Source organism: Protopterus annectens, chromosome 3.part1 (assembly GCF_019279795.1).
Source record: "Protopterus annectens isolate FY-2018-M chromosome 3.part1, PAN1.0, whole genome shotgun sequence".
Lineage (NCBI taxonomy): Eukaryota > Metazoa > Chordata > Ceratodontiformes > Protopteridae > Protopterus > Protopterus annectens.
Window position 1 is genome coordinate 1,271,716,582 of NC_056732.1, and position 25,911 is coordinate 1,271,742,492.

The window sequence follows — 25,911 nt, forward strand, 5'->3', positions numbered from 1 at the left end:
TGGACAAGGGTAAGGTGGTCCACACAGCCTATCTAGACCTTGCCAAGGACTTTGACACCATCCCCCAGTCTGGAATCATAGATAAACTTACTAAGCTGGGCATTCATCCCTACGTCACCCAATGGGTTGCTAACTGGCTTACTGATAGAACCCACACTGTAAAAGTAGCCGACTCCAAATCCAGCTCCAGACAAGTGACAAGTGGAGTACCTCAGGGTTCAGTCCTGGGACTGCTCTTGTTTGGCATCTACTTCTCTGAAGTACAGGCCAACACTAAGGGACTCTGGATAACAAAGTTCGCAGATGACTGCAAACTGGGAACCATTATTGAATCCCCAAATGATATGGATACTCTACAAAAGGGCCTTACAGAAACAGATGCTTGGTGCCAGAGCCATGGGCTCAAGCTCAATGCCAAGAAATGTATAGTTATCCCCTTTGGGAAAAAACACATCCATGAATTACCATATAGGTGGCAGTACACTAAACACCGAAAGTGTGATAAGAGACTAAGGGACACAGGTGGACAGTGGTCTCACCTTCAATAACCACATCGCCACAACAGTCAGGAAATCCTTCTTTGTGGCACACCTCATCACTAAGGGCTTTTCATCCAGAAAAAAGGAGGTCATTGTCCCACTGTACTCATCCCTCATTAGACCCATTATAGAATACAATGCCCTGTTTGGTATGTACCTCTCAAGACATCTGCAACAACTGGAAAGGCCACAGAAATACCTTACTAAAAGAATCACAGGCCTAAAGCAGATGCCCTACGCTGACCGCCTTAAAAAACTCCAGCTACACACTGTCGCATATCGTCTACTCAGAGGCGATCTTTGCTTAACATACAAGGCCATGTCAAACCCAGAGCTGTTGGACATGCTACACTTAAAGAAATCCCAATCCCTCAGAGCCACACGCTCCAGGGAGCTAAACCTTGTCATCACAATAAACAAAACATGCTGAAGGGATAGGTTCCTGACCCAGAGACTCCCCAGACTCTGGAATAGATTGCCCATACATGTCAAGCAGAGTGCCTCTTTGGTCCTCTTCAAAAGGAACCCTGACGACTGGATGGGAGAAAGGAAATTCACCCTGGGGATCACGTCAGTCGCCCTGCTAGATAGGGGTCCAGGGAAGAAATAGCCAGGGAATTGTTATGGCTAGGCTTGTATAGGCCCTAGGGCTGATAGCCTAGTACCAACCTATGAACCTATGAATGCAGGCATTTTCCTGCACTGAAGCAGCAGTAGTCACCTGGGAAACATCACTGCCTCCTCCCAGGATAGTACAACCATACGCCACTCATTCCCGTTTCCTTTGCTCAGCTCTTCTAGCACTCAAGCAGCTAGACAAACTCATTTCAACTGGGATACACAGTAAGGGACTTTACTGTTCTGTTCCAGAGGACCGGGCTTCATACATCACTTTTTTAAAGTTGTACATCAGTAACAATCCATCCAGTTCCTAGAAAATCTGCCGTTTTTCTTGTCCTAGAAATGTAGAAGTTACTATAGTTCAGCTCTGGCATCAACAGTAAATGCCCTTATAAACCCAAACTGCACTACTGTGTTACTATGCAGCTAAATATTTGCACACCCACAAACAAACAAATGTGTGAAGAAAGAGTAAGGAAACTGAAAATGACAACTAAACATGCCCCTGGAAAAAATCACAAATTCTGCTTTATGTGAACTGTGTGTTCCAAAAGTCTATGTAATTTTAAGGTCAGCGTAGCTTACAATCATAGCACTTTATCTACGATTTTAAGTGCTCTTTGCTTGCCTGGAAGCATAGCCATATACTTCAGATAAGGGATAATTACCATGTATTGCCTAACCTCCCAATAACAAGAAAAGATCTAAATTGACAAGTTATCAATGAACTGTTTCAGTCATCACCTATCAATGACCACAAAGAGTACAAAGTAATGCTAAATATGTTTAACAATGTTACAACTAGTACTGCAAGTCAAACAAAAATAAAAAATACAGATTTATGCAACATACCCAGAATACAATTATAATTATCACAGCTTATTGTGGCTTTCCTTGCCCCTCCTCCCAACAAAAATTCAAATTTGTTAGTTCAAAGACAAATAAGAAAATACATCCAATGCTTTTGTATAAATTTTAGGAAGGCAGAGCTCTCATCTGTGAAGTGACTGCAGTTCGTAAACAGAATCTCATTCATACCAAGACTTGATGGGGAAAAAATAAAAAGGGAATAAAATCTGTGAAGGTAGGACATGCTCACTATTTTGACTCAAGCATTACCGTGGTACCCATCTTTTCTAGAGTTTCTTCATTGATGGGATATCGGAGCTTCATCTTGCGATAAAGTGGATGTTTCTCATAGTAATTCACCAAGTCAACAAGGCTCTCAAACTCAGCTGAGCTGCCAAGCATGAAGAGACGTCCCTCCTGCTGAATCCGGCAGTGCTTGATCTTTCCTTCTGCTCTGCAGGCCAAAACAAAAACACGAATGAGAATGCCATTCTTCTTTCTCTACTAAACCTAATGCATTACCTGTTGCTCCCTGCTTTTAGCACACAGTCTAACTCACGTTACACATGTGCCTATACTACCTTCTTTATTACTTATCCCAGACCTTAGGTACGCAGTTTCTATTATCCAGTTTACAAGAAGGAAATATGTCTGTTTGTTAATATTTCTAATTAAACATTGCCTTTAGCCATGTGCTTCCTTACTTCAGTTTGTACAACCTGACAAAACAAGTGCATCTAGGAACATAACAAAACACACAGATCTTTGTTCTAAACCACTGGGAAAGAACAGTTCTGGTAAATCAAGGATAAAAACAATATTTGAGTTTGATAACTAAATTATTACCAAACATACTATATATATATATATATATATATATATATATATATATATATATATATATATACACACACACACACACACACACACACACACACACACACACACACAAACCTTTTTTGCCACCTTAGTCCTATGACATTTCCAGCTACACTCTGAGACTCTACACCTGTTCCTCCTTCTATCACTCAATTATTCCTTGCCTGGTACCCCTTAGATGCAAATGCAACCCTTTGCCCGGTGGGCCCCTGACTCCTTGGGCAGTTGAGCTCTGTGGTAACTCACTTGTAGCCTTGAGGAGTGAAGATCTTATTGAATTCTGCAAACGCAGAGCTGGGAGCTATCATCCAGGCAGCTGCTTATAAAAATCCTTAACCATGGAAGTGGCTAGTGCAATGATGTCATGTCATTGCTGCTGCTCCTTCCTATAATATGATGCAGTACTCTGTGACACTTCTGGTCTCCATGAGGAGCACATGGTCACTAGATTTCCCCAAGACCTCTCTCCCAAAATCAGACAGCTGGCTGCTTCATCATATCCTCCTGGCAAACCCTACTGGGGCCAGAATCTACTCTGAACTCAGGGTGCCAGAGAGGCAGATACTGACCTGCCTCTGTGTTATTTGGTGGCTATTACATAAGTACATACTTGTCTGACTTGCAGGAAAATGAAACAGTTGCTAATACAGTGGCCTTCCAAGCACAGGGCCTGACAGATTTAACGCAAGTGTGCAACCGCACTCCCATTACACTGCTGTGCTTATGAACAACAATATCTAAGCAGTTGAATAATAGATATTGGCAGATTTACATTGCTGTGTACACATTCATCTTGGGGAGCACAGTGGCAATACTGCAACAAAATTATATACTAAGCAGCATTAAATTCTGTGAGTTGTCAAAGATAGCCCTGCAAACCATACCACACTGATAACACTGAAGAAATGTTTGACCCTAAGACCATACCAGCACAATAAATACTGCTGTTCTGGGTTTTGACTGCTTGTTACACCTAAGTAAGTGTATCTTTGGACAGCAAAGCTACAACCAATGGCTTCTGACAATTTCATATAGCTCACTCTCATCCAAGTGCCTTTCAGTGCTTCTTTATCAACAATAACTGCACCTTGTTTAAAAGTACTGCATTCTCTCTCTCTCTCACACACACACACACTTTCAAGAAGAGTAATAAAACATTTTCAGTGCAATTACTCCTTTCTGCTCTAATAGTAATACACAGTCACAGACCAGATCATATTGGCAAACCTATGACACAATTTCTGTACACTCATGAAATCAGCTAACATAGTAACAGTACTAGGCAAGAGATCATAGATCTTATGAGACCAGGCCTCATATACCTTTAAGTAGACATACTTAAAAATTCTTACCAAAGTTTCCGAGTACTTAGCAATGTCCACCTCCCAAATCAAGCAGGTCTATATATGATACCACTTGTGCAAATTTAGTATACCCATCCAATCAAGACTAGCCTTAAAGGCAAACAAAGTAGTACTTGACTTGATTAGTAGTAGTAATGTATTCCATAGAATGGGAATATGTTGAATTAGGAACCACTCTCTCCAACTAGTCTTACTTGCTGGTGCAAACATAGGTCCCTAGTTCAAGTGTTGGTAGGGTCACTGGTTTTGAGAAAAACAGAATGTCAAATAGGACTGATTCTTTCACTGCTTGAAAAGTGAGACATGCATCATCTCAGAGCAGCAAACAGGTTAAGTACAAGATAATTGAAGAATTTAAAGCCTTTAATATTTTTAGTTAAAAATCACTGGGGCCTTTCTAGCTGAGCAATACTCCTGGATTTGTACATACCAAAGCAGAAACTGTATTCGATTAAGAGTCTGATAAGGGGAAAGGACAATGGAAAGAACTTCTTTGTATCCTAAAGATATAGCCTTGTAAATTAACTGGCCAGATAAAGAAGGATTTCTTGATTAGGGTGGAAATATGATGCATGGATGAGAGAGACAGTTGCTCACGTAAGTTATCAAGGTCTCTTACGACTGCATCTGTTTGAAGAGGAGTGCCACATCACAAGGGACCTGCTTTTTTTGCATTTAGTTTTAGACTGTTTTCTGTACACCTAGTACTAGTCACTTATGGTAGAAACAGCTAAGCAGCCTCTCTTCAAAAGGTAAATGCTGACAGTTAAATTTTCACCAGGTTTGAAATACGTTTACTTAAATGAATAAACAACTGACCACAAGCTTCTGAAACTCAATAATGCATTTCTTTACTTAACAAAACAAAGCGATACATCTTGAAAATTAAATATAAAGACAAACATACTCTTGTACAAGGAATATGAAATAAAATGTTTTGAACAGACAATTGGCATTAGAAAAGCACTGACAATCAGCCACATGGTCCTATTCTACTAACTGAAGACAACTATAATCTACCTACCACTGACTTTTAAAACCATTTAGCAGTTACAAAAGATTAAATGCAAAATTTACAGACAGAAACAAATGATTAAATGCAAAATTTACAAACAGAAGCTCACCAACTCTGGGCAGAAGGCTTCCTATCTTCTCATTTGGAGTCCATGAAAAGGTTTTGTTCTCTGCTTCCAGTCAGTACATTTCATTGAACACTCCAAACAAACTGCAAATACAAACTGAACTATACTGCTGCAAAGATTTTTTACAGACTTTTTTTCAAGTGACTTGAGAAAACTTCAAAGGGATGTTTTAGAATAAATAGGAAATACTCAGTTAGTTCTCCCCTTTCAAACAAATCCACCTTTTGTGTTTTAATAAAGCAGTCCTAGCTCTTCCCTTCTTGCTGGGTTAAAATTCTGAATTCAAATTACAGCTTCCAAAGCAAGGTAGCTTAGATAGCCAGGTAGTTCTGAAGTAAACTAAAGATTCATTATAGCTTTTGACAATAAGTAACAATATAAAGGAGCTTTTAAGTTCTGCTACTGAAAGTGAGTACATGTTAAGGATGACAGATTTTAAATATTGTTCTTACAAACTTACAGTTGCTAGACTAACAGGATTTGTTTTAGCATGCATTTTCTAAATGATATGAAGTTGGAAACCCAAATGTATGTCATTATTTAATACCCTCAATCCTTAGTGATTTTCAAGAAAAATCACAAATTTTATGAGGAACAGACCAAAAATATTACGCAAAAATCTGGAGAGTTGAGAGGTATGCACATATCTTTGTTGCATCTTTACTGAAAGTGAAACTACATGCTTTGTACAAGTACTCAAACAAGTGCTAAATGAGATGTACAGTTTTATATCAAACACAAAAATAACAGACTTCATTTATTTTGCCTTATCCAAAAATGCAGCAGCTTTTTATCCAGTTCATTTATCCAAAATATTTTTGTAGTGCCCACCCCATGCATTTTATTCCCTATCTTATAAACAAATCTATGAATTCAGTCTTTGACACCCACATTACTCAGTTTAGGATCATGTGGAATCCAAAGCCTATCCCAGTAAATCAAAAGGCTAGGCTCTGGCTATCCTCAAAAGGATAAATCAGGTATTGGAGAATGACTGAGTTTTTGTTTTCTTTAAATAAAAAATCTGTCCGCTAGGCACAGCACCTGCTCCTGAGACGTAGAGCTTGCACATGTAAAGAAATGTATAAAAGGTTTCTGTCTCTTGGAACATCGGCTGACAGAGACCTATCATATGTCTGTGCCATTCTAACAAAATTTATCTGGAAAACAAGCAAAAGAGCATGCAAAAGTTTTCAGAGTGGCTTTACTTTTTCAGTATGTTCACACTTACCCCACTTTCGCCAACAGATCAGAAAAACATGATTAGCCACACTTGTTATTTATTTATTTTACTTGTTTATTTTATTTCAGTTTGATGACCGGGGAGGTCCACTGGGCTCAGGGAGCCAATTTTCAGTGGAGGCCTGGGAAGAAAAGCTCCACATTACATAGTGTTATTCACAGTTAAAATCAAAATTAAATGAGGTATAGAAATACAATTAAATTTGTTTGTGTTATACAGTGTGTTCACAGTTACAATCAAAGTAAAGAGAAGCACAATTGAAATATCAATTTGTGTCAGAGAACAACATAAATTATATGGTTTCATGGTGTCAAAGTATTTATGAAGGTACTGTACATAGTAGGTACAGGGAAAATATAGTGAAGAAATCGTGGTTACAGATTTTATTTTAAGCTAAAGAACAGGAATAAGTTCCCTAATTATAAGGTATCTGAAATGTAGGGAGGTAGAGGCAGCTGATATGAGGGGGAAAAGAATGAGAAGAGAAAGAGAGTAGAGGGTGGCAGAGGTTACCAACCGGGTCATGGCATTTCACTTTTTTATCTCAGTTTTCTCAACTGTTTTTCTTTCTGCATCATTCTTGCTGAATGGGCATTTAGGAGTTGAACAACGTAAAAAATTAGTGTGTGCATTTGATGCTTTTTTCACAGATGACATGTAATGATAAATTTCACAGTAGGTACAGAATCATTCCAGCAGACAGGACAACCACCAAACTTTATAAAATTAATGCTGACAGAACAGTGGTAAAATAAGGTATTCCATAAAGTTTATAATTTCTGAAATTAGTGATATAAACTATTAAAATTATACAAAGCCTATGCCTAAAAGTAAGGCAAGCCATATTTAGAAAAGAATGTTCAATCCCTCCTTTGATATACTTTTGATGGGGGGACTATAAGCTAATTATGGACTTTGTATTACAAAGAATATGAAAACTTTTTGGACCACAAACATGCCAGGATCACAAGCATATTTCCATATGAAATGCAAGTTTTGTCAGAATTTTAATGCAAGTTTTCAACATTCAAAAATAACTACACAGGGGGGTGGAGCCTAGATGGCCAACTGAGAGCAGTGAATTTGAGAGCTCCATAAACTAATATAATAATATAGAAAAATTGTATTATTTTCAAGTTTAAAATGTCAGAAATCTATAGATAAACTTACTAAACTACATAAATATCAATTTTGGTGGAGATGTACAAACATTTTTCTGTCAAGTAACTTGGAGATATATTGTCACTGAATATGAACAACTCAAGGAATTCTCAATCCAGATGCTGCTTTGAAAAATGAACTGCAACTGATGACATCTACCTTACAGGAACTATCTTTGAAGATGGATGGATTTAAAAATGACTTAGAAAACCTCAAATTAAATTCTCAAAAACAGACTGATACTCTTAAGGAACTATTATAGCAACACCATACAAAAATAGAGACTTCTCTAAATGACACTGTAGGGAAACTCAAAGAGGAAGAATTCCAAAAATAATTTCTGTTTAAAAAGAATACATGGCTGCTTAACAAAACAGATGACTTAGAAAACAGGGAAAGGAGAAACAACGTAAGGATCTTTGGTCTGCCTGTAAACACTGAAGGAGAAGACATTATTTCATTCTTAGCAACCTGGACTCCTGAATTTTTAGACTTGAATGAGGGACTTTCATTTGCAATTGAAAGGGCGCATAGAGCACTGAGGAAACCTGCTTCTAATTCAACAAATACTCCACCTAGATCCATAGTTATAAAATTTCTTTCATTTCTGGACAAGGAACCAATATTAAAATATGCTTGGAGAAAATCACCCTTAAAATACAATCAAAGCTTGATAAGGTTTGACAATGATTATTCTTCCAGAATACTAGAACAAAGGAAAAAAGTCTGGCCAATAATAAAACTGCTGAAACAAAACAACATTAAAGTACAGCTGGCCTTTCCAGCCAAGATAAAAATGCTTTTTGCCAATGAGATGAGAATGTTTAATGACTTAGAAAAAGCTACTATATTCATCAAAAACAATAATATAGTGTATATCCAGGTAGAAATGGAATGGATGTCTCCTACTCTTAAAAGAATAAAAGAAACAAATCCTTGGACTGATGCTAGAAAGGAGAAACAAAAAAATGATTCAAAGACAGTCCCAAATAAATAACTCTTACAACTATATCTCTCAAAGTATCAACTGATAATAGTACATCACTTATCTGTTTTTATTTTAAAAAAGGAGGGTTTCTTAAACAACTGAGAAACAGTAATGATTTATTCAGAATGTTTAGAGAGTCCAATAATTTAAATTTATTTCACAAAAACATGTTTAGTATGCTTGACCAAAACATTACTTTATTGGTAAACACTAAAAGCATAAAACTGATAATTTCCTTTAAAAGCTCAAACATATACGTTATAGTTAGAGGAAAATGTTTAACAGTAACAATAAAAAATACATAGTCTAAATAACCTAAGATGGATTTAACTTTATTATCTTTAAATACCAATGGCTTAAACAATCCTAGCAAGAGATCAAATCTACTGAAATATTTAAAACTCAACAAAGCACAACTTGTCTTCCTTCAAGAAACTCATTTCAAAACAAATGACAATTACAAATGGAATCCTAAGGAATATATGACATTGGCGCAATCCACTTATAAGACAAAGACAAAAGGGGTAACAATTTTATGGAAAACAAATGTGATTAACCCAGAAATAATTTATAAGTATGAAGATAAAGAAGGCTTTATGACATTAGTAATAGTTAAATATAACAGAATATGGACCCTAGCCAATCTATACTGGTTCCCAGGCATTGGAACAGGAACTGTTAAAAAAACACTTGGATTTCATTTCCAATAATTATAAAGGCAACTTAATATTAGGAGGAGATTTTAACTGTATAGTCGACATTTCTGAAACTATAAATAAAAACAACTGTTGTGTACATCTGCTCTATCAAAAGCTTTAAACAAGTGGGTAGAATCATTTCATCTTGTAGATGCTTTCAAATTTAAAGAAGATAAATCTTTGTTGTTTTCCCATCAAGATCACAGATGTGGTACCCAAACTAGAATAGATAAAATATTTGCTGCCCATGACTTACACTCTAAAATCATTAATTTCTCAATCACTCCCTGCCCCTTTTTCAAACCACAATTCATTGATACTAGAACTTCAAAATGGGTACAAACCATTAATTTTTAACTCCAGAATTCCAGCATATATAACTAAAATTAAAGAGCTCAAACCCTTGTTATCTGAATTCCATTTCTTCTTAGATATTAATTACACCACAGAGATAAATAAAATAATGATACGGGACTCATTAAAAACTTACATATAAGGTAAAACCTTAACCTGGTATAAAAAAAATAAATCAGAGAATGGGATTCTCAATTATTAGATCTGCAATCCAAACGTTTGTCAGTAAAAGCTGAAAAAAATCAAATTCATTTGACGATGAAAAAGAAAGTAGAAGTATTAAACAATAAATACAATAAAATCCTAACACATAAAACTAGTTTAGCTTTAGAAAAACAAAAAAATAATACCTTGGACACTTCTCCAAAATATCTACATAATTTATCCACAATAGTCTTAATGCAATCAAAAGCTAATAACATTAAAAGTATCTTCCATGAAAAGAAAGGGGAAAATGTCTTGGATATAGGTGACACTCTTAATGCCTAAAGAAATCACTATATGGAACATTTCCAAAAAGAAAATATGCATATTGATCAAATAAATCTAGATGAAAAATGTTCTAATATAAAAAACAATTCCAGAAAAATTTAAAGTTGATCTGCAAACACCCATATCCTACAAAGAAATTACAGAAACAATAAAAGAGGATAAAAATAATAAAGCTCCAGGTATAGATGGAATAATTATGGAAATATATAAACTTTTTCCTTCAAAGATACTATCCCTCTTCCATAAAACTCTATTAAAAATTCAGTCACAAGCTTTTATACCACCCTCTTGGAGATATTCCTTAATCACATCAATCCTAAAGGAAAACAAATCTCCAAACCTCTGTACCTCATATAGACCTATATCATTATTAAATAATGACTATAAAATATTCATGACAATATTACCTAACAAAATGAAAATACCACTATCCAAAACAATAAATAATGATCAAACTGGATTTATATATCATAGACACATATGACAATATTAAAAGGATTTCTCTTATAGATTATACTAACAAAGAAAATAAAGCAACACTCATAATTGGCTTAGATATAGAGAAAGCCTTTGATTCCCTAAATTGGGACTGTTTATTCAAAATTCTAATGCTATCTGAATTTCCTGCATCCTTTGTTCATCTCCTAAAGAATATATATATATATATATATATATATATATATATATATATATATATATATATATATATATATGTACACACACAAATAATTTAGCGTATGTTAAGTTAGGTCTTTTTACTATTGAATCTATACATATAACAAATGGCACTAAACAAGGATGTCCCATGTCACCAATTCTATTTGCTCTGGCTATTGAAATACTGGCAGGTTCAATTTGTAACAATATAAAAATCAAAGGAATAGATGTTTATGAACAATACAATTCTAAAGTAATGCTATTTGCTGATGACATATTACTAACTATCTAATACAATAGAGACATTACAAAAATTAGATATATTAATTGACAAATTTCAGGACTCCATTTCAATAAATCAAAATCAACATTTTTATTTTTTATTTTTAAATAAAAAAACTACAGGCTAAGGGGGAATCACATCATAGGGAAACAAGAATCTACTTTAAATATATAGGAATTGAGTTATGCAAGGAAAATAATGAATTAGTCTAAAAAAAACTACAATACTATTGTCAATACAATTAAAATCTCTGTGGAAAAATGGAACAAAATAATATTAACATTTGAAGATGGACTACAGTTAATAAAAATGGTTTTACTGCCCAAGATCCTATATATAGCATTTGCAATAGAACTGTTACCAGAAAGGAATATATACTTAAAGAAATAAATTCATGCCTAATAAAATTGTTATGGTTTCTCAAAAGAAATAGGATAGCTTTAATACATCATATCAGACCATGGAAACAGGGAGGATTAAACATTCCTAATATAGAAACGTACATAAAAGCATCAATATCTAAAACAATCTCAGATTGGACAAGTCCAAATTACTCTGCAAACTGGAAAAAAAATTACTAACTGTAATATCAATATTTGCCATGGCACATACTATGTATTAGTATGCAATACAACATAACTAAACCCACTAAAACTTGTATGATTAATTATTACATTGACTCATTTAGGAAAATTATTAATGGAAATGATAGATTTGAAAATCTGGTTTGATCTTTTAACACCATTTATAGTCACAAAGAACTTTTCACATAAAATATACAGAGAAATTATTAATTCTTGGGAACAGAAATGATTTGTTTGTTGATTCCAATGTATCAAAGAACTAAAAGTTTTAGCTATGCAAGTAATAAAAACAATATACATAATTCCACAAAAGGACTGGCTAATTTTACAGAGTATTCTGTCATATTCGCAAGATTTAAGTAGAATAATTAACAATTCTTCATTTAAAGAAATATATAAATTTACAAAATACATATATGAAATAATATATAATGACTTCGACATGGGAAACAGTATTTAAAAATTTTACAAAATATTGATAAAACAACACCCAAAACCTCATATTGGAAATATATAACAAAAGGACACAATGCAGTTAACTGAAGATATTACAACAAATATCTTATCGATAAAATATACATGCTTTACACAATACCAGAAAGTTTTTAATTGGAAATGCTTGCACAGAGCATTCTTAACCCCAGACAGAATCAGTAAAATTAGTTCTTCCATAAAAGGAATATGTTGGAGATGTGAGCAAGTACACACTGCAGACTGGAACCACATTTTCTTTGTGTTAAAATTAAGCCATTTTGGAATGGTATTAATAACTTTCTACAAGCTGTATTTAATGAATCATTTTATTTAACTAAAGCTCTTGTATTATTAAATGATTTGAATAGGTCAAACATGATATCTAGTATGGACTATACTTGCAATTTCAAGGAAGTGTATAACAAGAAGATGGAACAGAAACACAATACTAACTTTGGAAGACTTATACAGCCTACTGAAGACCACAGCATTACTGGAAATTAAAATTAAAGAACAAAGAATTTATCCAAAGCCATTTATCAACAACCCTTGGGGAAAAGTCTTATCGTTGATTGACATTATAAAATAACTGATCAGACACTCTGATAATGGATTGGACATACTTATAAAGTAACTGTACACATTAAGATCTGATATAGTGTCAGGCTAATGTAAATAGTATACATAGTTATTTAAGATGTTATGTATAAATACTATGGAATTCATTCAAATGTATTTGAAAAATAAAAATAACTACACAAATTGTGTTTTCTACTGAAGTGCACAAATTCAGACAGGACATTTTTTCGTCAGGTTGTACTCTTGATGTACTGAAAGAAAATGGGTGAAACTGCTTCCTGATTTTACGAACACAGTATAAAATTGTATATATGGTTCAGTCACAATACAACTGAAACCTTCTTGTACATCTTGTTCTATTCGCTTGTAAATGCTGTCAAATGTAAACCAAATGAAATTTTGTAATAATCAGCTTTTTAATGCAATAAAATATGAAGCTGGGTGTGCTGAGTGAGCATTTTATCATAACAGAAATTTGTAAGTTGCAACTTTACTTAGTCATGACCAAACTGCTCAGCATAGAGGTATCTTCAAAGGGCCCAAGGCATTATGATAAACCTTGTAGAATAATTTATGCTGCAGAAAGAGACAATCAGCTAGTAAAGTTTATATTACACAACCAAGAAAGCAAACCTAAGTCCATGAAGTCTAACAAATCTGCTTCCACAAAGAGAAATGTTTTATTAATAGCTGACAATAGTTAGGCATGCAGACGTCACATTCACCAGACTGGAGAATAAAAGGGTGACTCTAAGCTGCTTGGTCCAAATCAATGGTGTTATTGGGGCCTAAGGTCTGCTGAACTAGATATACATTACTGCAAATGTACTGGTGGCTGACATGGGAGCAAATGACTTAAGGTGATCCACCCAGAGTGGCATGCAGAGACATGATGAACTTACCGTACTATGACAAAGACAAGAAAAACACTGCTCTTGAGTTCTAACTTGCCTTCACCCAGACTGATAGAATAGCTGTGTAAAATCTTACCATGACCGTAGATGTCATTCTCTTCCATGTTGCAGTATTCATAACCTAAGGGGTTCCTCCCGCCTAGCTGACCCAAACATCCGGCCAGTATACAAAAGACTTGCTACTGCATGGTATATGCAGCACTGCACATAGCAAAGCAGCCAACATAGGCCATAAAGGTGATGTCGGCATGTACCATTCCTCAGAACTGAATGCCCATATGGAACACCAGTCCAAGGATATGAGGTATACATCATCATCCAAGAAACAGTAAGTACCAAAGAGGTAGGAGGGTGGGATAGAATACTGAAACATGGAGGAGGAGGACATAGTACAGTTGTGTACCTACCATACATAAATGTAGATGTTCGAGTGTATTCACTGTTGCAGTCATTACACGGGATATCCTGCTGGCAGGCTACCCGCAGTCAGCCCGAGTTCCAAAGTCTTGGTCCGGCGTCAGTTGATGTCGCCTCTTCCCTGAAGTCAGTGCACCAGGGGTATAAAAGATGCAACCAACGCCATTTTCTTCAGTTTTTCTTGCCCCAGATGTCAGGTGCCCCCAAACAGGAAGGCTGTAAAAAAGTATGCCAAAAAGATGCATATACTAAAATAAACATTTCCTTCATCTACAAGCAAATACACCGCATAGGTTGTATAGAGTTGAGAAGTACAGTAAAGTCCCAGCAATGAAAAGGGGGATGGCGGGTGGGTAACCTGGACTGCAACAGTGAATACACTCGAGCATCTACATTTATGTTAGGTACACAACTGTACTATGTTCATCGTGTTTCACTGTTGCAGTCATTACACTTGGGTTGAATCCCAAAGCTGAGGTTGGGTGGCTGTGCCTAAATAGGATTAGGAGAGGCTACCAGGCCCTGCAGGACTGCAGTGGCAAAGCCTGCTCTGGATTTAGAGTAGAGAGGTAAGTGGTAGTGCTTTGTGAAGGTGTGCACTGAACTCCAGGTTGCAGCTTCTAAAATGTCTTTGGTTGGTACTCCTCTGAGAAAAGCTGCTGGAGTGGCTGCTGCTCTTGTTAAATGTGGCCTAATACCCTTAGGCACGGATTTGTCATGTTGTGCATAGCAGAAGCGAATGCAGTGTCCTATCCATTTTGAAATTGTCTGCTTTTAGATAGGCTTTCCTTGTGTTCCTGCAGCATAAGCTACAAACAGCTGCACAGTTTTTCTGAAAGCTTTTGTTTTGTCCAAGTAGAATCGTAGCTGCCTGTGTATGTCCAGTGTGTGCAGAAGTCTCTCCCCTTTATTTTGGGGATTTGGATAGAAGGTTGGTAAATGAATAGTTTGGTTAAGAGCCACACTGGAAACCACCATTGGCATAAACGTTGGGTTTATCCTTAGAGAGACCCTGTCCTGATGAAAAATGATGAAAGGTTCCACTGCCATTAATGCCTGTAACTCTGAGACTCTTCTTGCTGAAGTTATTGCTAGGAGCAGAGCAGTTTTCCATGATAAGAATTTTATATCAGCTGTGTTGGCTGGCTCAAAAGGAGGCAGTGTGAGTTTTTCTAAAACAAAACTGAGGTCCCAAGTAGGTATTGGTGCTTTCCTTGGGGGTCTTATGTTTCTTGCCCCTCTGAGGTACTGCCTTAGTAGTGGATGTGAAAAGATAGAAGGTTCCATATTGTAATGAGCTGAAATGGCAGAGGCATGGATCTTAATAGATGAAAAAGAAAGGCCTTTGTCCAGCATCTCAGTTAGGTATTGTAAAATCTGAGGTATATTTGGAACAAGTGGTTCGAGTCCTTGGGCCTGGTTCCAAGCACAGAATCTCTTCCATTTTTCTGCATAGGATTTCCTAGTGCTGGGCCTCCTGGCTTCTAAAATGACATCCATAACAGCTTTAGAGAGAGGTGTAGTTTTGAGTGACTATTATCTGCCATGCAGCCAGATTTAAGGTTCTGAGTTGACTGTGCAACATCTGGTTGTTCTGTTGAGTCAGGAGATGAGGAATTTGAGGTAAAGGCCAGGCTGGGCCCTTGAGACAAGCTCTTTAGGATTGGGTACCAGTGCTGGCGTGGCCAGTCTGGGGCAATCAGGATCATGTTTGGCTTCTCTTCTCTGACTTTTAGGAGTACCTTGGGAAGAAGAGGCAGTGGAGGGAAGGAATAAGTTTGTCAGGGTTTTCCCAGCTGAATGAAAGAGCATCCATTTTCCATGCTTGTGAGTGATAAGTTCTTGTGCAGAATTTCTTTAGTTGGCAATTGTGTGGGGAGGCAAAAAGATCTATGTCTGGGCGTCCCCATTTCCTTGTTATCAAGACCTGTGGATTTAGTTTCCAAATATACCTCAGATTTTACAATACCTAACTGAGATGCTGGACAAACAAAACCAAGACCCATTCATCCAAAGGCAGGCGTCCAGTCTGGTGGACCTCTGCCATAAATAAACTGTACAACAGAAGGAGGAAGCTACTACATGATAGAGCAAAATCCCTAATAGGGAAGGCATCTCTGATCAGTACTAGCAAAAAATTACGATCCCTCATAAAATCCTCCAAGGCCAGCTTCGAGAGAAAAATTGCACAGGACACCAAAGACAATCATAAGGCTTTTTTCAGTTATGTTAGGAACCTGGTATGCAACTCCCAGACTTGTTCTGAGTTGATTCTAAACGACAAAAAATACACTGAACCCACAGACATCGCCAATATCCTGGCAGACAGGTTCAGTGCAAACTCCCCCCCCCCCCAAAAGAGCAAGTATCTATCCCGGCAGAGGGCTGCCTCCCAAACATCTCTGATGCTCAGGTGAAGGCTGCCATCTCCAAAGCAAAAAACACTGCTTCCATGGGATCAGATGGTGTCCCAGGTTGCGTCCTACATGAACTCCAAGAGGAACTAATCCCTCAAATAAAACCGCTATACAATCTCAGCCTCACTACAGGATATGTGCCCACAGAATGGCGTACAGCAACAGTGGTCCCACTCCACAAAGGTGGAGCCTCTACGGACCCTGGAAACTATCGCCCCATAAGCCTGACTAGCTTAGTCTGCAAGGCTATGGAGAGGATCATCATGGAGCTCATAAACAAAGACATTGGGGACCTACAGACACTAGATCCTACCCAGTTCGGCTTTGTCAAGGGCAGATCCTGCCTTTTGAACCTGGTTGACTTATTCGAAACAGTCACCAAAGCCATAGATGAAGGGAAGGTAGTCCACATAGCCTATCTGGACCTTGCAAAGGCATTTGACACAATACCCCACTCGGGCATCATAGATAAGCTATCCAGCTTAAATATAAACCCCTATGTCACAAGATGGGTCGCAAACTGGCTCAAAGACAGAACCCACAGAGTGAGAGTTGCTGGAGCCATGTCATACTCGTAACCGGTCACAAGTGGCGTCCCACAGGGTTCTATCCTGGGACCACTCTTGTTCGGTATATACTTTTCCGAGGTACAGGCAAATGTGGGAGGACTATGGCTCACCAAGTTCGCAGACGACTGCAAACTGGGCGCCATAATCGACTCTCCAGCTGGCACAAACATCCTTCAAAAAAGTCTCACAGAGACAGATAACTGGTGCCAGTGCCATGGTTTAAAGCTAAATGCCAAAAAATGTATAGTCATACCCTTTGGCAAAAACAATGTGCCCACAAATTACCACATAGGCGGAAACCCATTAAGTACAGAGAAAGTTATTAGAGACCTGGGGACCCAAGTTGATAGCAATCTCTCCTTTGAAAACCACATTGCCAAAGTGGTTAGAAAGACCTTCTACATAGCCCACCTCATCACGAAGGGTTTCACATCTAGATCAAGAGAGGTAATTGTGCCCCTTTATTCATCCCTCATCAGGCCCGTCATAGAATACAATGCCCCTTTTGGGATGTACCTTACCCGACACCTGCAGCAATTAGAAAGACCCCAAAAGTATCTCACCAAGAGGATCAAGGGTCTCAAACAGATGCCATATGCTGCTCGGTTAAAAAAACTCCAGCTCTACTCAGTTGCCTATCGCCTACTTTGAGGCGATCTATGCCTGACATACAAAGCTATGTCAAATCCAGAATTAATGGACATGCTCCACTTCAGTAAATCTAAATCCCTTAGAGCCACATGCTCGAGGGACTTGAACCTCAGCACAGAAATAAATAGAACTTGCTGGAGGGACAGGTTCATAACCCAAAGGCTCCCTTCGCTCTGGAATAGAATCCCAGTTCATGTGAGGCAGAGCACCTCACTGAATCTCTTCAAGAAGAATCTCGATAGGTGGATGTGGGATCGTAGGTTTGTCCCAGGGATTACTCCCGTGTCACTATTAGACAGAGGCACAGTAAACTAAACCTTAAAAAGGGCACAGTATACTCAAATCAAGGGGTGGCGTAAGCCATACAGAATCGGGCTAGGCTTACAATTGCTCCAGGGCAGATAGCCTAGTATGAACCTATGAACCTATTCGTGTGGATCCATGAGACTTCTGCTTAGTTCGTCTGCCAGTGTATTTTTCTTTCCTGGCAGGAATTGTGCCTGCAGATGTACTTGATAGGTCAGTGCTGTGTTCCACAAAGTCATGGCTTGGCTTTCCTGCAGAGGGGGTAGGAATGTGTGCCCCTTGTTTATGTACCACATAACTGTGGTGTTGTCCGCCTTTAGCAATAGTTGTCCTGGATGCAGTAGATCCTTGAAGGCTGTCAGGGCATTCTGTACAGCTAACCTCTCTTTTTGATTGATGTGAAGATGCATTTGTTCCTTGGGCCACGTGTCCTTAATACATTTTCCTTCCATGTGCACCCCCCAGGCATAATCTGATGCATCCGTTGTTATTGTCTGCCTGGCTGTGGGCAAGGTGAAGGGCTGTCCCTTGTTGAGGTGACAGGCTCGGGACCACCATAGAAACTCCTGTTGTAGACAGGGAATTATAGTTATTACTGTTTCCAGGCTGTGGCAATGTTCAGTCCAAACACTTTTTAGATACCATTGTAGTTTCCTCATATGCAGTCTTGCATATGGAATTAGTAGAATGCAGGATGCCATGAAACCCAGGGCCTGCAGAATTTTTCTTGCAGGGAGCTGGGTCTTTGTTGCCATCATTTGAAAGTAATGAGTCAGATGCCTTTCTTTGTCTGGCGGGAGATAAGCCATCTGGGCAGTTGTATTTAAGCTTGCACCCAGGAATATTATCTCTTGAGAGGGCACTAGTTTTGATTTCTTTTCATTTACAGTGTACCCTAGGCAAATTAGTAACATTTTTACAAACGCCAGATGTCCTAGTAGAATGTCTTTGTTCTCTGCTTGAATAAGGTAGTCGTCCAAGTAGGGATATATTTGAATTCCTCTTTGTCTGCAAAATGCAATTACTGGTGCCAGGCATTTTGTGAAGACCCTGGGCGCAGTAGATAAGCCAAAGGGCACTGCAGAGAATTGGTAATGCATTGAGCCAGCTATGAATCTGAGGTATCTTCTGCAAGATTGTCTGATTGGGACATGCAGGTATGCCTCCTTGAGGTCCAAAGTTACTAGCCAAGCCTTCTTGCCCAGCATGGGTAGAAGTTGCTGTAGTGTCAACATTTTGAATTTTGGAACATCCAGGAAAGAATTTAGGATTGACAAGTCCAGTATTGGTCTCCAGGCTTTGTCCTTTCTGGGTACCAGGAAAAGTCTTGAGTAAAATCCTTGTCCCTGTTCTTGCTGTGGTACTCTTTGAATAGCTCCCATGTCCATGAGAGCAGCAATTTCCTTTTGTGCCTCTGCCCATTGGTTTTGTGGCAGGTTCGGCATACCTTTTAATTTTGGAGGAACCTGTAACCTTGAGTAACTATATTCAGTACCCATTTGTCCTGGGTAATTATGTGCTACTTTTGTGTGAAAAGTACTAGCTTTCCCCCTAGGGGTGCTGCCAAATGGTAAGTGCTTGGCCTTTGTAGAGGGAAGTCATTGGGACCGTTTCCTGTAAGGTTGTGATTTGTCTTCTCCTTCTTTGGGGGTAGAAGCACCCCATTGTTTAGGTCTGTAGGATTCTTGGGAATCTGTATCTGCCTTTTTTGGCCTGTCTGAGACCTGAAAGGACCATTTCTTTTAAGGCCAGTTTCTACTAAACCTAGGTATTTGAACCTGTAAGAAATCCTTTACTGTCTGCATAGATTTTGCTTTATCCTCCATTTTCTTTAACACCTCTTCTGCCTTAACACCAAACAAAGTATCATGCTGTAGTGGAGCATCCAATAATTTTACTTTAACATGTTCAGGTAAACTTTGTTCTTTCAACCAAGCATGCCTTCGAATGACAGAGCCTGTAACTGCGGCTCTGAAAGAAGCCTCTAATGAATCAAAAACACATTGCAAAGTATGCTTTCCCACTTGTTCTGCTGCATGCAATAGTTCCTGCATTTCCTTATTGTCAGGATTTTTTGAGTTTGTAAGCATTTTCTGTTTTAACAAAGACATAAGGTACTGTTGGTATTTTAGCATGTGAAACTGGCAGTTTAAAGCTCTTACAGCTAAAGTAGCAGAAGTGTAGACTTTCCCCCCCATCTATCCAGTGCTCTAGAATCCCTATCAGATGGGACAGGGTTTTTTGCAGTGGAAGCCTTAACCCCTTTGGGACCCTGAGAAATTGTTTCTGGGTCAACAGCAGGGTTTTTATAAAGAAATTTATGAGTCAGGGACCCTGTAATACCTGTCTGGCTTGACTGGTGCAGGGGGTAAAGAATCAGGAGACAGACTGGATTCAGAGAAAACATCAACAATATCAAGCACAGGGAGGATAGCAAGGGATCTGTGCTGAGGCAATAAAAGAAAATCTCAGTGCCTTTTCTTGGATTCTGAATAATCCTGGCTCTCCCAGTGGAAATGCTCCCTCATGGTGTGCAGAGTTTCCCCAAAAGAATAATCCTCAGGTGGATAGGCTGAAGGTATGGATTCTTCAGCATCAGAGTCCTCATAGGGAGGGAGAGAATAACCCTGATCTGAAGAGGAATCAGAGGAAATAGAAACCTGGTCAGAGGAATCATAATCAGTGTCTTGCCTAGGCCTTTTTTCAGGAGGGGGATGGGATCCCCTGATCAAAGTAATTAAGTCTTCAGCCATTTTAAGCATCTGTTTCTTTGGCATAGATGACTGTCCAGGAGAATGCTGTACTTGTTTCCTTGTCTTTACTGGTGTCTTTGACTGTACCTTGGCTGTTGCAGAGGACTTAATAGTAAGCTGTGAAGGTCTGAAAACACCCTCAGAAGCCGATGCTTGCTCAGCGGCTCTGGACCCATCTGAGGTAATAGTTTCCGTAGGCCCAATACCTTGAGTATCCAGAGGCCTAGTTGTCTCCACATGGGAGTCGGATACGGCCTGTGGCTCTGAGGTAGCGGGCATCAGGGGCTGCGAAAGTGCATCACTGAGAACCGGCGACTGGCCTAGAAGAGGCTTTGTCGTCTGTTTTGGACCTCAGATGCCTGTCCTTTTCCTTGTCTTTGCGTTTTTTATGAATTCCGGTCGTCGGTTGTTCCGACGGCATTATATAGTTAAACCTTCAGCCAAAGTAATGCAAGGCAAAATCAAACCGACATTTAATAGTGCGTTTGTTGAATCTAGCACAAAACCGACAACTAGTAACGTCATGGTCAGGGCCTAGGCAAGGAATACAGTAAGAGTGAAAATCCTTATGAGGTATTTGTTTCCCACAAGAAATACAATTGTTAACTTTTACTGACATCGGTATGGAGCAAGAAAGTTTCTCCAACGGGGTACTTAGCTTTATTGAAGACTTCGGTTCTGAAACTCTTTTTCGAAAATCTCAGGAGTCGGCCGACCGGCACTTGCGAATTGCTTTTGCTTCGGGCACCGTGTGGCAAGAAAGACTTAAGAAAATGGCATTGGTTGCACCTTTTATACCCCTGGCGCACTGACGTCAGGGAAGAGGCGACATCAACCGATGCCGGACCAAGACTTTGGAACTCAGGCCGACTGCGGGTAGCCTGCCAGCAGGATAACCCAAGTGTAATGACTGCAACAGTGAAACACGATGAACATCTATAGTTATGGTACGATTTTATACAACTACTCTATCTGCAACTATTGTATGTCCTCCTAGTCCTACGTTGCAGTATTCATAACCTGAAGGAGAGCACCAAAGCTCATGGAAGGGAAAAGGAGGATGGAACAGAGGAGTTTTCTAAGAATCCATGCAGGATTGCCCTAGCAAATCCTGCTCTGGACCTGGAAATACTGTCCAGTTTGTAATGTTTGGTGTAGGTATGGACAGAGGATCATGTAGCCACTTCCAGAATAGATGCAGTGTCCAGACCTTTGAAGAAAGTCCTTTAAGAGGCTACTACTCTAGCGGAAACATAAATGAATGAGATTGCCTTAGAAATCCAAGTAGAAATAGTTTGTCTGGAGGCAGGTTCTCCAAGCACCCTAGGATAAAAGGAAATAAACAATTGTTCTGATTTCCTAATAGGTCTGGTTTTGTCCAGATAAAATCTGAGTTGTCTGTGCACATCCAAGGAATGAAGAACCCTTTCACTAGGATTTTTAGGGTTAGGAAAAAAGGTGGGCAGATGAATGGATTGGTTTAGGGACAAGTCATTAACCACCTTAGGCATGAAGGAAGGGTTAGTACGAAGAGATACCCTGTCCTTGTGGAAAATGAGAAAAAGTTGGCAAGCCATAAAGAAGTGACGGCTAACAGGATTGTTTTCCATGTGCAAAATTTTAAAGACGTTGACACGGAGACTCAAACGGAGCCTGAGTGAGCTTTTAGAGGACAAAATTTAGATCTAGGGGATAGAGAGGTTTCCTGGGAGGTCTAATTTGATGGATGCCTTTTAGAAAGACCTTAACTTCTAACCTGGATGCTAGAGGAGGAGATAAAGGCAGACATGCTGAAATGGCTGATGGATGGGCTCTAACAAAAGAGTATGCCAATCAAGCCTTAAGTAGCTCACACAAACAGGAAAGAACCAATGGAATGTCCACTGAAGATGGATCTAGGCCTTTCTTTAGACACCAGGTGGAGAACTTCTTCCATTTGGATAAATAGGATCTCCTAGTGTTGGGTTTCCTGGTCTCCTGCAGGACTAGAAGCACATCCTCAGAAAAAAGGTGTCGGAAAGGGATCAACAGCCTATCACCCACGGAGAGACTCAGGGAGATGAGATGTGGACAGATAACCGATCCTTTGTCTTGTGTGAAAACCACCCTGTGAGGTAAATTGCGATGACTGCCCTTGGCCTAAATGCAGAAGAAGAGGGAACCAGTGCTGTGTTTTCCAAAGGGAAGTCACCAGTAAGATTTTTGGTCTGTCCTGCTGTATATTTTCAGTAGGACCTTCTGAATGAGTGGGAAGGGGGGAATCCATAAAGAAACATCCCCTTCCATGAGAAGGATAGGGCATTCACCTTCCATACCACAAGGTTTGGAATTCTGGCAGAAAACTTTGGAAGTCTGTTCATGAGAGAGGCAAATAGGTCTATTTGAGGAGTACCCCACCACTGGAGAATGTCCAAAAACACATCCCTGTGAAGCATCCATTCATGGGCTTGTGTCATGGACCTGCTGAGAGTGTCTGCCAGCACATTTTGAGCTGAAGGAATATAAACTGCTTGCAAAGAAGCCTTCGCTTGAGAGGCAATCTCCCAAGCTTGAAGGGCGAACCTGCAAAGCAGGTATTACTTGGTGCCCCCCTGTTTGTTCACATACCATAGAACTGTTGTGCTGTCTGTGAATAACATCAGGGATTTTGGGAAAAGGGAGGAATGAAAGCCTTGGAGATCCAGGATCAAAGCCCTCATTTCCTTTACACTGAAATGTTGCTTCTTGATTGAGGAAGACCAAAACCCCTGAATTTTTAAGCAACCCAGAGTAACTCCCCACCCCAAGTCCGAGGCATCTGTGTAGAGTTCCTGAACTGGAGTTGAGCTGTTGAAAGAGAAGGCCTGGCTTCAGCTGAATTTATTGAACCCACAACTATGCATGGGAGAAGAGGGAGTACAAATTCCAGAGGATGGGCATGCTGGCTCCAAAGTGTTTTTAGAAACCACTGGATTTTCTGCATGTGAAGTCTGGCTAGGGGTAGAATGGGAATAAGTGATGCCATGAACCCTAATATATGCAAGCACTTCCTGGCAGAGATGGAGGTTAAAGGGAGTAGTTGGAGGAAGTAGCTGGGCAGAGTTTACACTTTTTGAGGAGGGATGAAAACCATCATCAGATCTGTCCTAGGAAACCCTGACGCTGGGAAGGTTTGAGAGACTTGATGGAGTTTATGGTGAACCCCAGGCTCTGGAGAAGAGAGAGAGTGAAGACTACGTTTTCCTTTATGGTATCTGGGTGGACTGCTTGAATCAACAGGTCATCCAGATAAGGCTAGATCAGTATTCCTTGGAGCTTACAGAATACAATGACAGGAGCTAAGCATTTTGTGAATACCCTTGGTACCATAGAGTCTCCAAAGGGCAAAGCACAGAACTGAAAATATGAGGAAGCAACAGGAAAAGCATAAAAACTTCTAGTATTGAGGATGAATAGGGATATGCAGAGGTATGCATCCTTTGATGTCCTGGGTGACTAGTAAAGTCTGGGGAAGCAGAAGAGGGAAAAGAGCTTGCAGAGTGAGCATAAAAAGTAGGCACTTTGAGGAAAAGGTTGAGATGTGACAAGTCTAAGATTGGTCTCCATGGACCATCTTTCCTTGGAACTACGAACATCCTTGAATAAAACCCTCTTCCTTTTTGTAATGGTGGGACTTCTTGCATGGTTCCATGACTTAGCAAGTCCTCTAGGATTTGAGGGAACAGATGAACCTGATCCCAAGGAGGTTGTGGAATGACCACGAAGGGAGGGACAGATTTCCATACCATGTAGTATCCATTTTGGATAATGGAAAGGACCCACTTGTTGGAGATACTTGTCCAAGAGGGAAGAGAAGAAGACTGCTGCTGGGAATGGGGGATGTTTGAGAGTTTTGTCAGGTAGTCACAGACTACCTGACCTGTCTGGAGAGGTGGTCATTTGAGCAGGGGTTTGCTGAGGTCTAGAAGATCCCTGTCTATGAGCCCCTTTCTTATGGGAAGGAAGGGAACTACATTGCTTCCTTCTGACAAACTGTGTTTTGCAAGGATAATGTCTGTGCTATTCAGCAACTAAAGACACAAAGATGTGTTTCAGGTCCTTAACCTCTTTCCCTTTATCATGTAGGGACTTGAAAAAGGCTGCAGCATTAGCATCAAAGACGCCATCATTGTCTAGAGATGCATCCATAAATTTAGCCTTGATATCATCAGGCAAAGGTTGTAGTCTTAACCATGAGTATCCCCTAAGGACAGAACCCGAAGCTGCTTCTCTAGCAGAAACCTCACCTGCATCATAACTGCATTTAAATGAATGTCTAAGCAGCTGGGCTGAGGCAGACAGTAAACAAGTAAGATGAGCCTTGACTGGAGAATCAGGAGTGTCTGATACCAGTTGAAAAGCCTGGTAAAGTAAGGCCAGAACACATTTTAACATGTTGGTCTGGTAGTTGATGGCTCTGAAAGACAGGGTACAGGATGTAGACATGTTTTTTACCTACCCTTCTCCATCATTTTGCTATCCTTGTCCCAAGGGAGAAGATTAGTAGCGGAAAGACGTCTAGAAGGTTTGCCTGCAGAAATGGAAATAACCGCAGGATCTGCTGGAGGACATTTAAATAACAACTTGCTGTCCTCGGGGACTTTAAAGAATCTGTCAGGCCTTTTAGGGGCTGGAGGTTGAGAATCTGGATTCTTTGACACAGAGAAAGGCATCCAGAAAAGCAGGGAGAACAAGAGGGATGGCTGAGGGAGATGGAGAGTCCACCTACAGCAAAACATATCTCTTTTTAACTTCTGATACTTGACTACTTTCCCATTCGAAGAAATCTCTCATTCTAGAAATACTTTCTCCAAAGGACAAATCTTCCTCTGGAGACCCCCCACTGCTAGACTCTAACTCAGGGGAAGCACAGTCTAGAGATGACTCTATTTGACATGTGTAAATGAATGAGTCATCTGATGAAAAAGTTTCTTTTTCACCAGGAGCCTCCTGTTCCTC

The 25,911-nt window shown here is 39.3% G+C and overlaps 1 protein-coding gene across 1 annotated transcript in view; it reads right to left on the minus strand.

The window, feature by feature from the left end:
- The window catches only part of LOC122798415 (1-phosphatidylinositol 4,5-bisphosphate phosphodiesterase gamma-1-like), a 3,104,897-nt gene that overhangs the window by 888,856 nt on the left and 2,190,130 nt on the right, over positions 1 to 25,911 (minus strand). Inside the window, exon 19 of the mRNA XM_044067334.1 lies at positions 2,280 to 2,463. Coding sequence (XP_043923269.1) covers positions 2,280 to 2,463 — 184 coding nt within the window. The remainder of the gene's footprint in view (positions 1 to 2,279; positions 2,464 to 25,911) is intronic.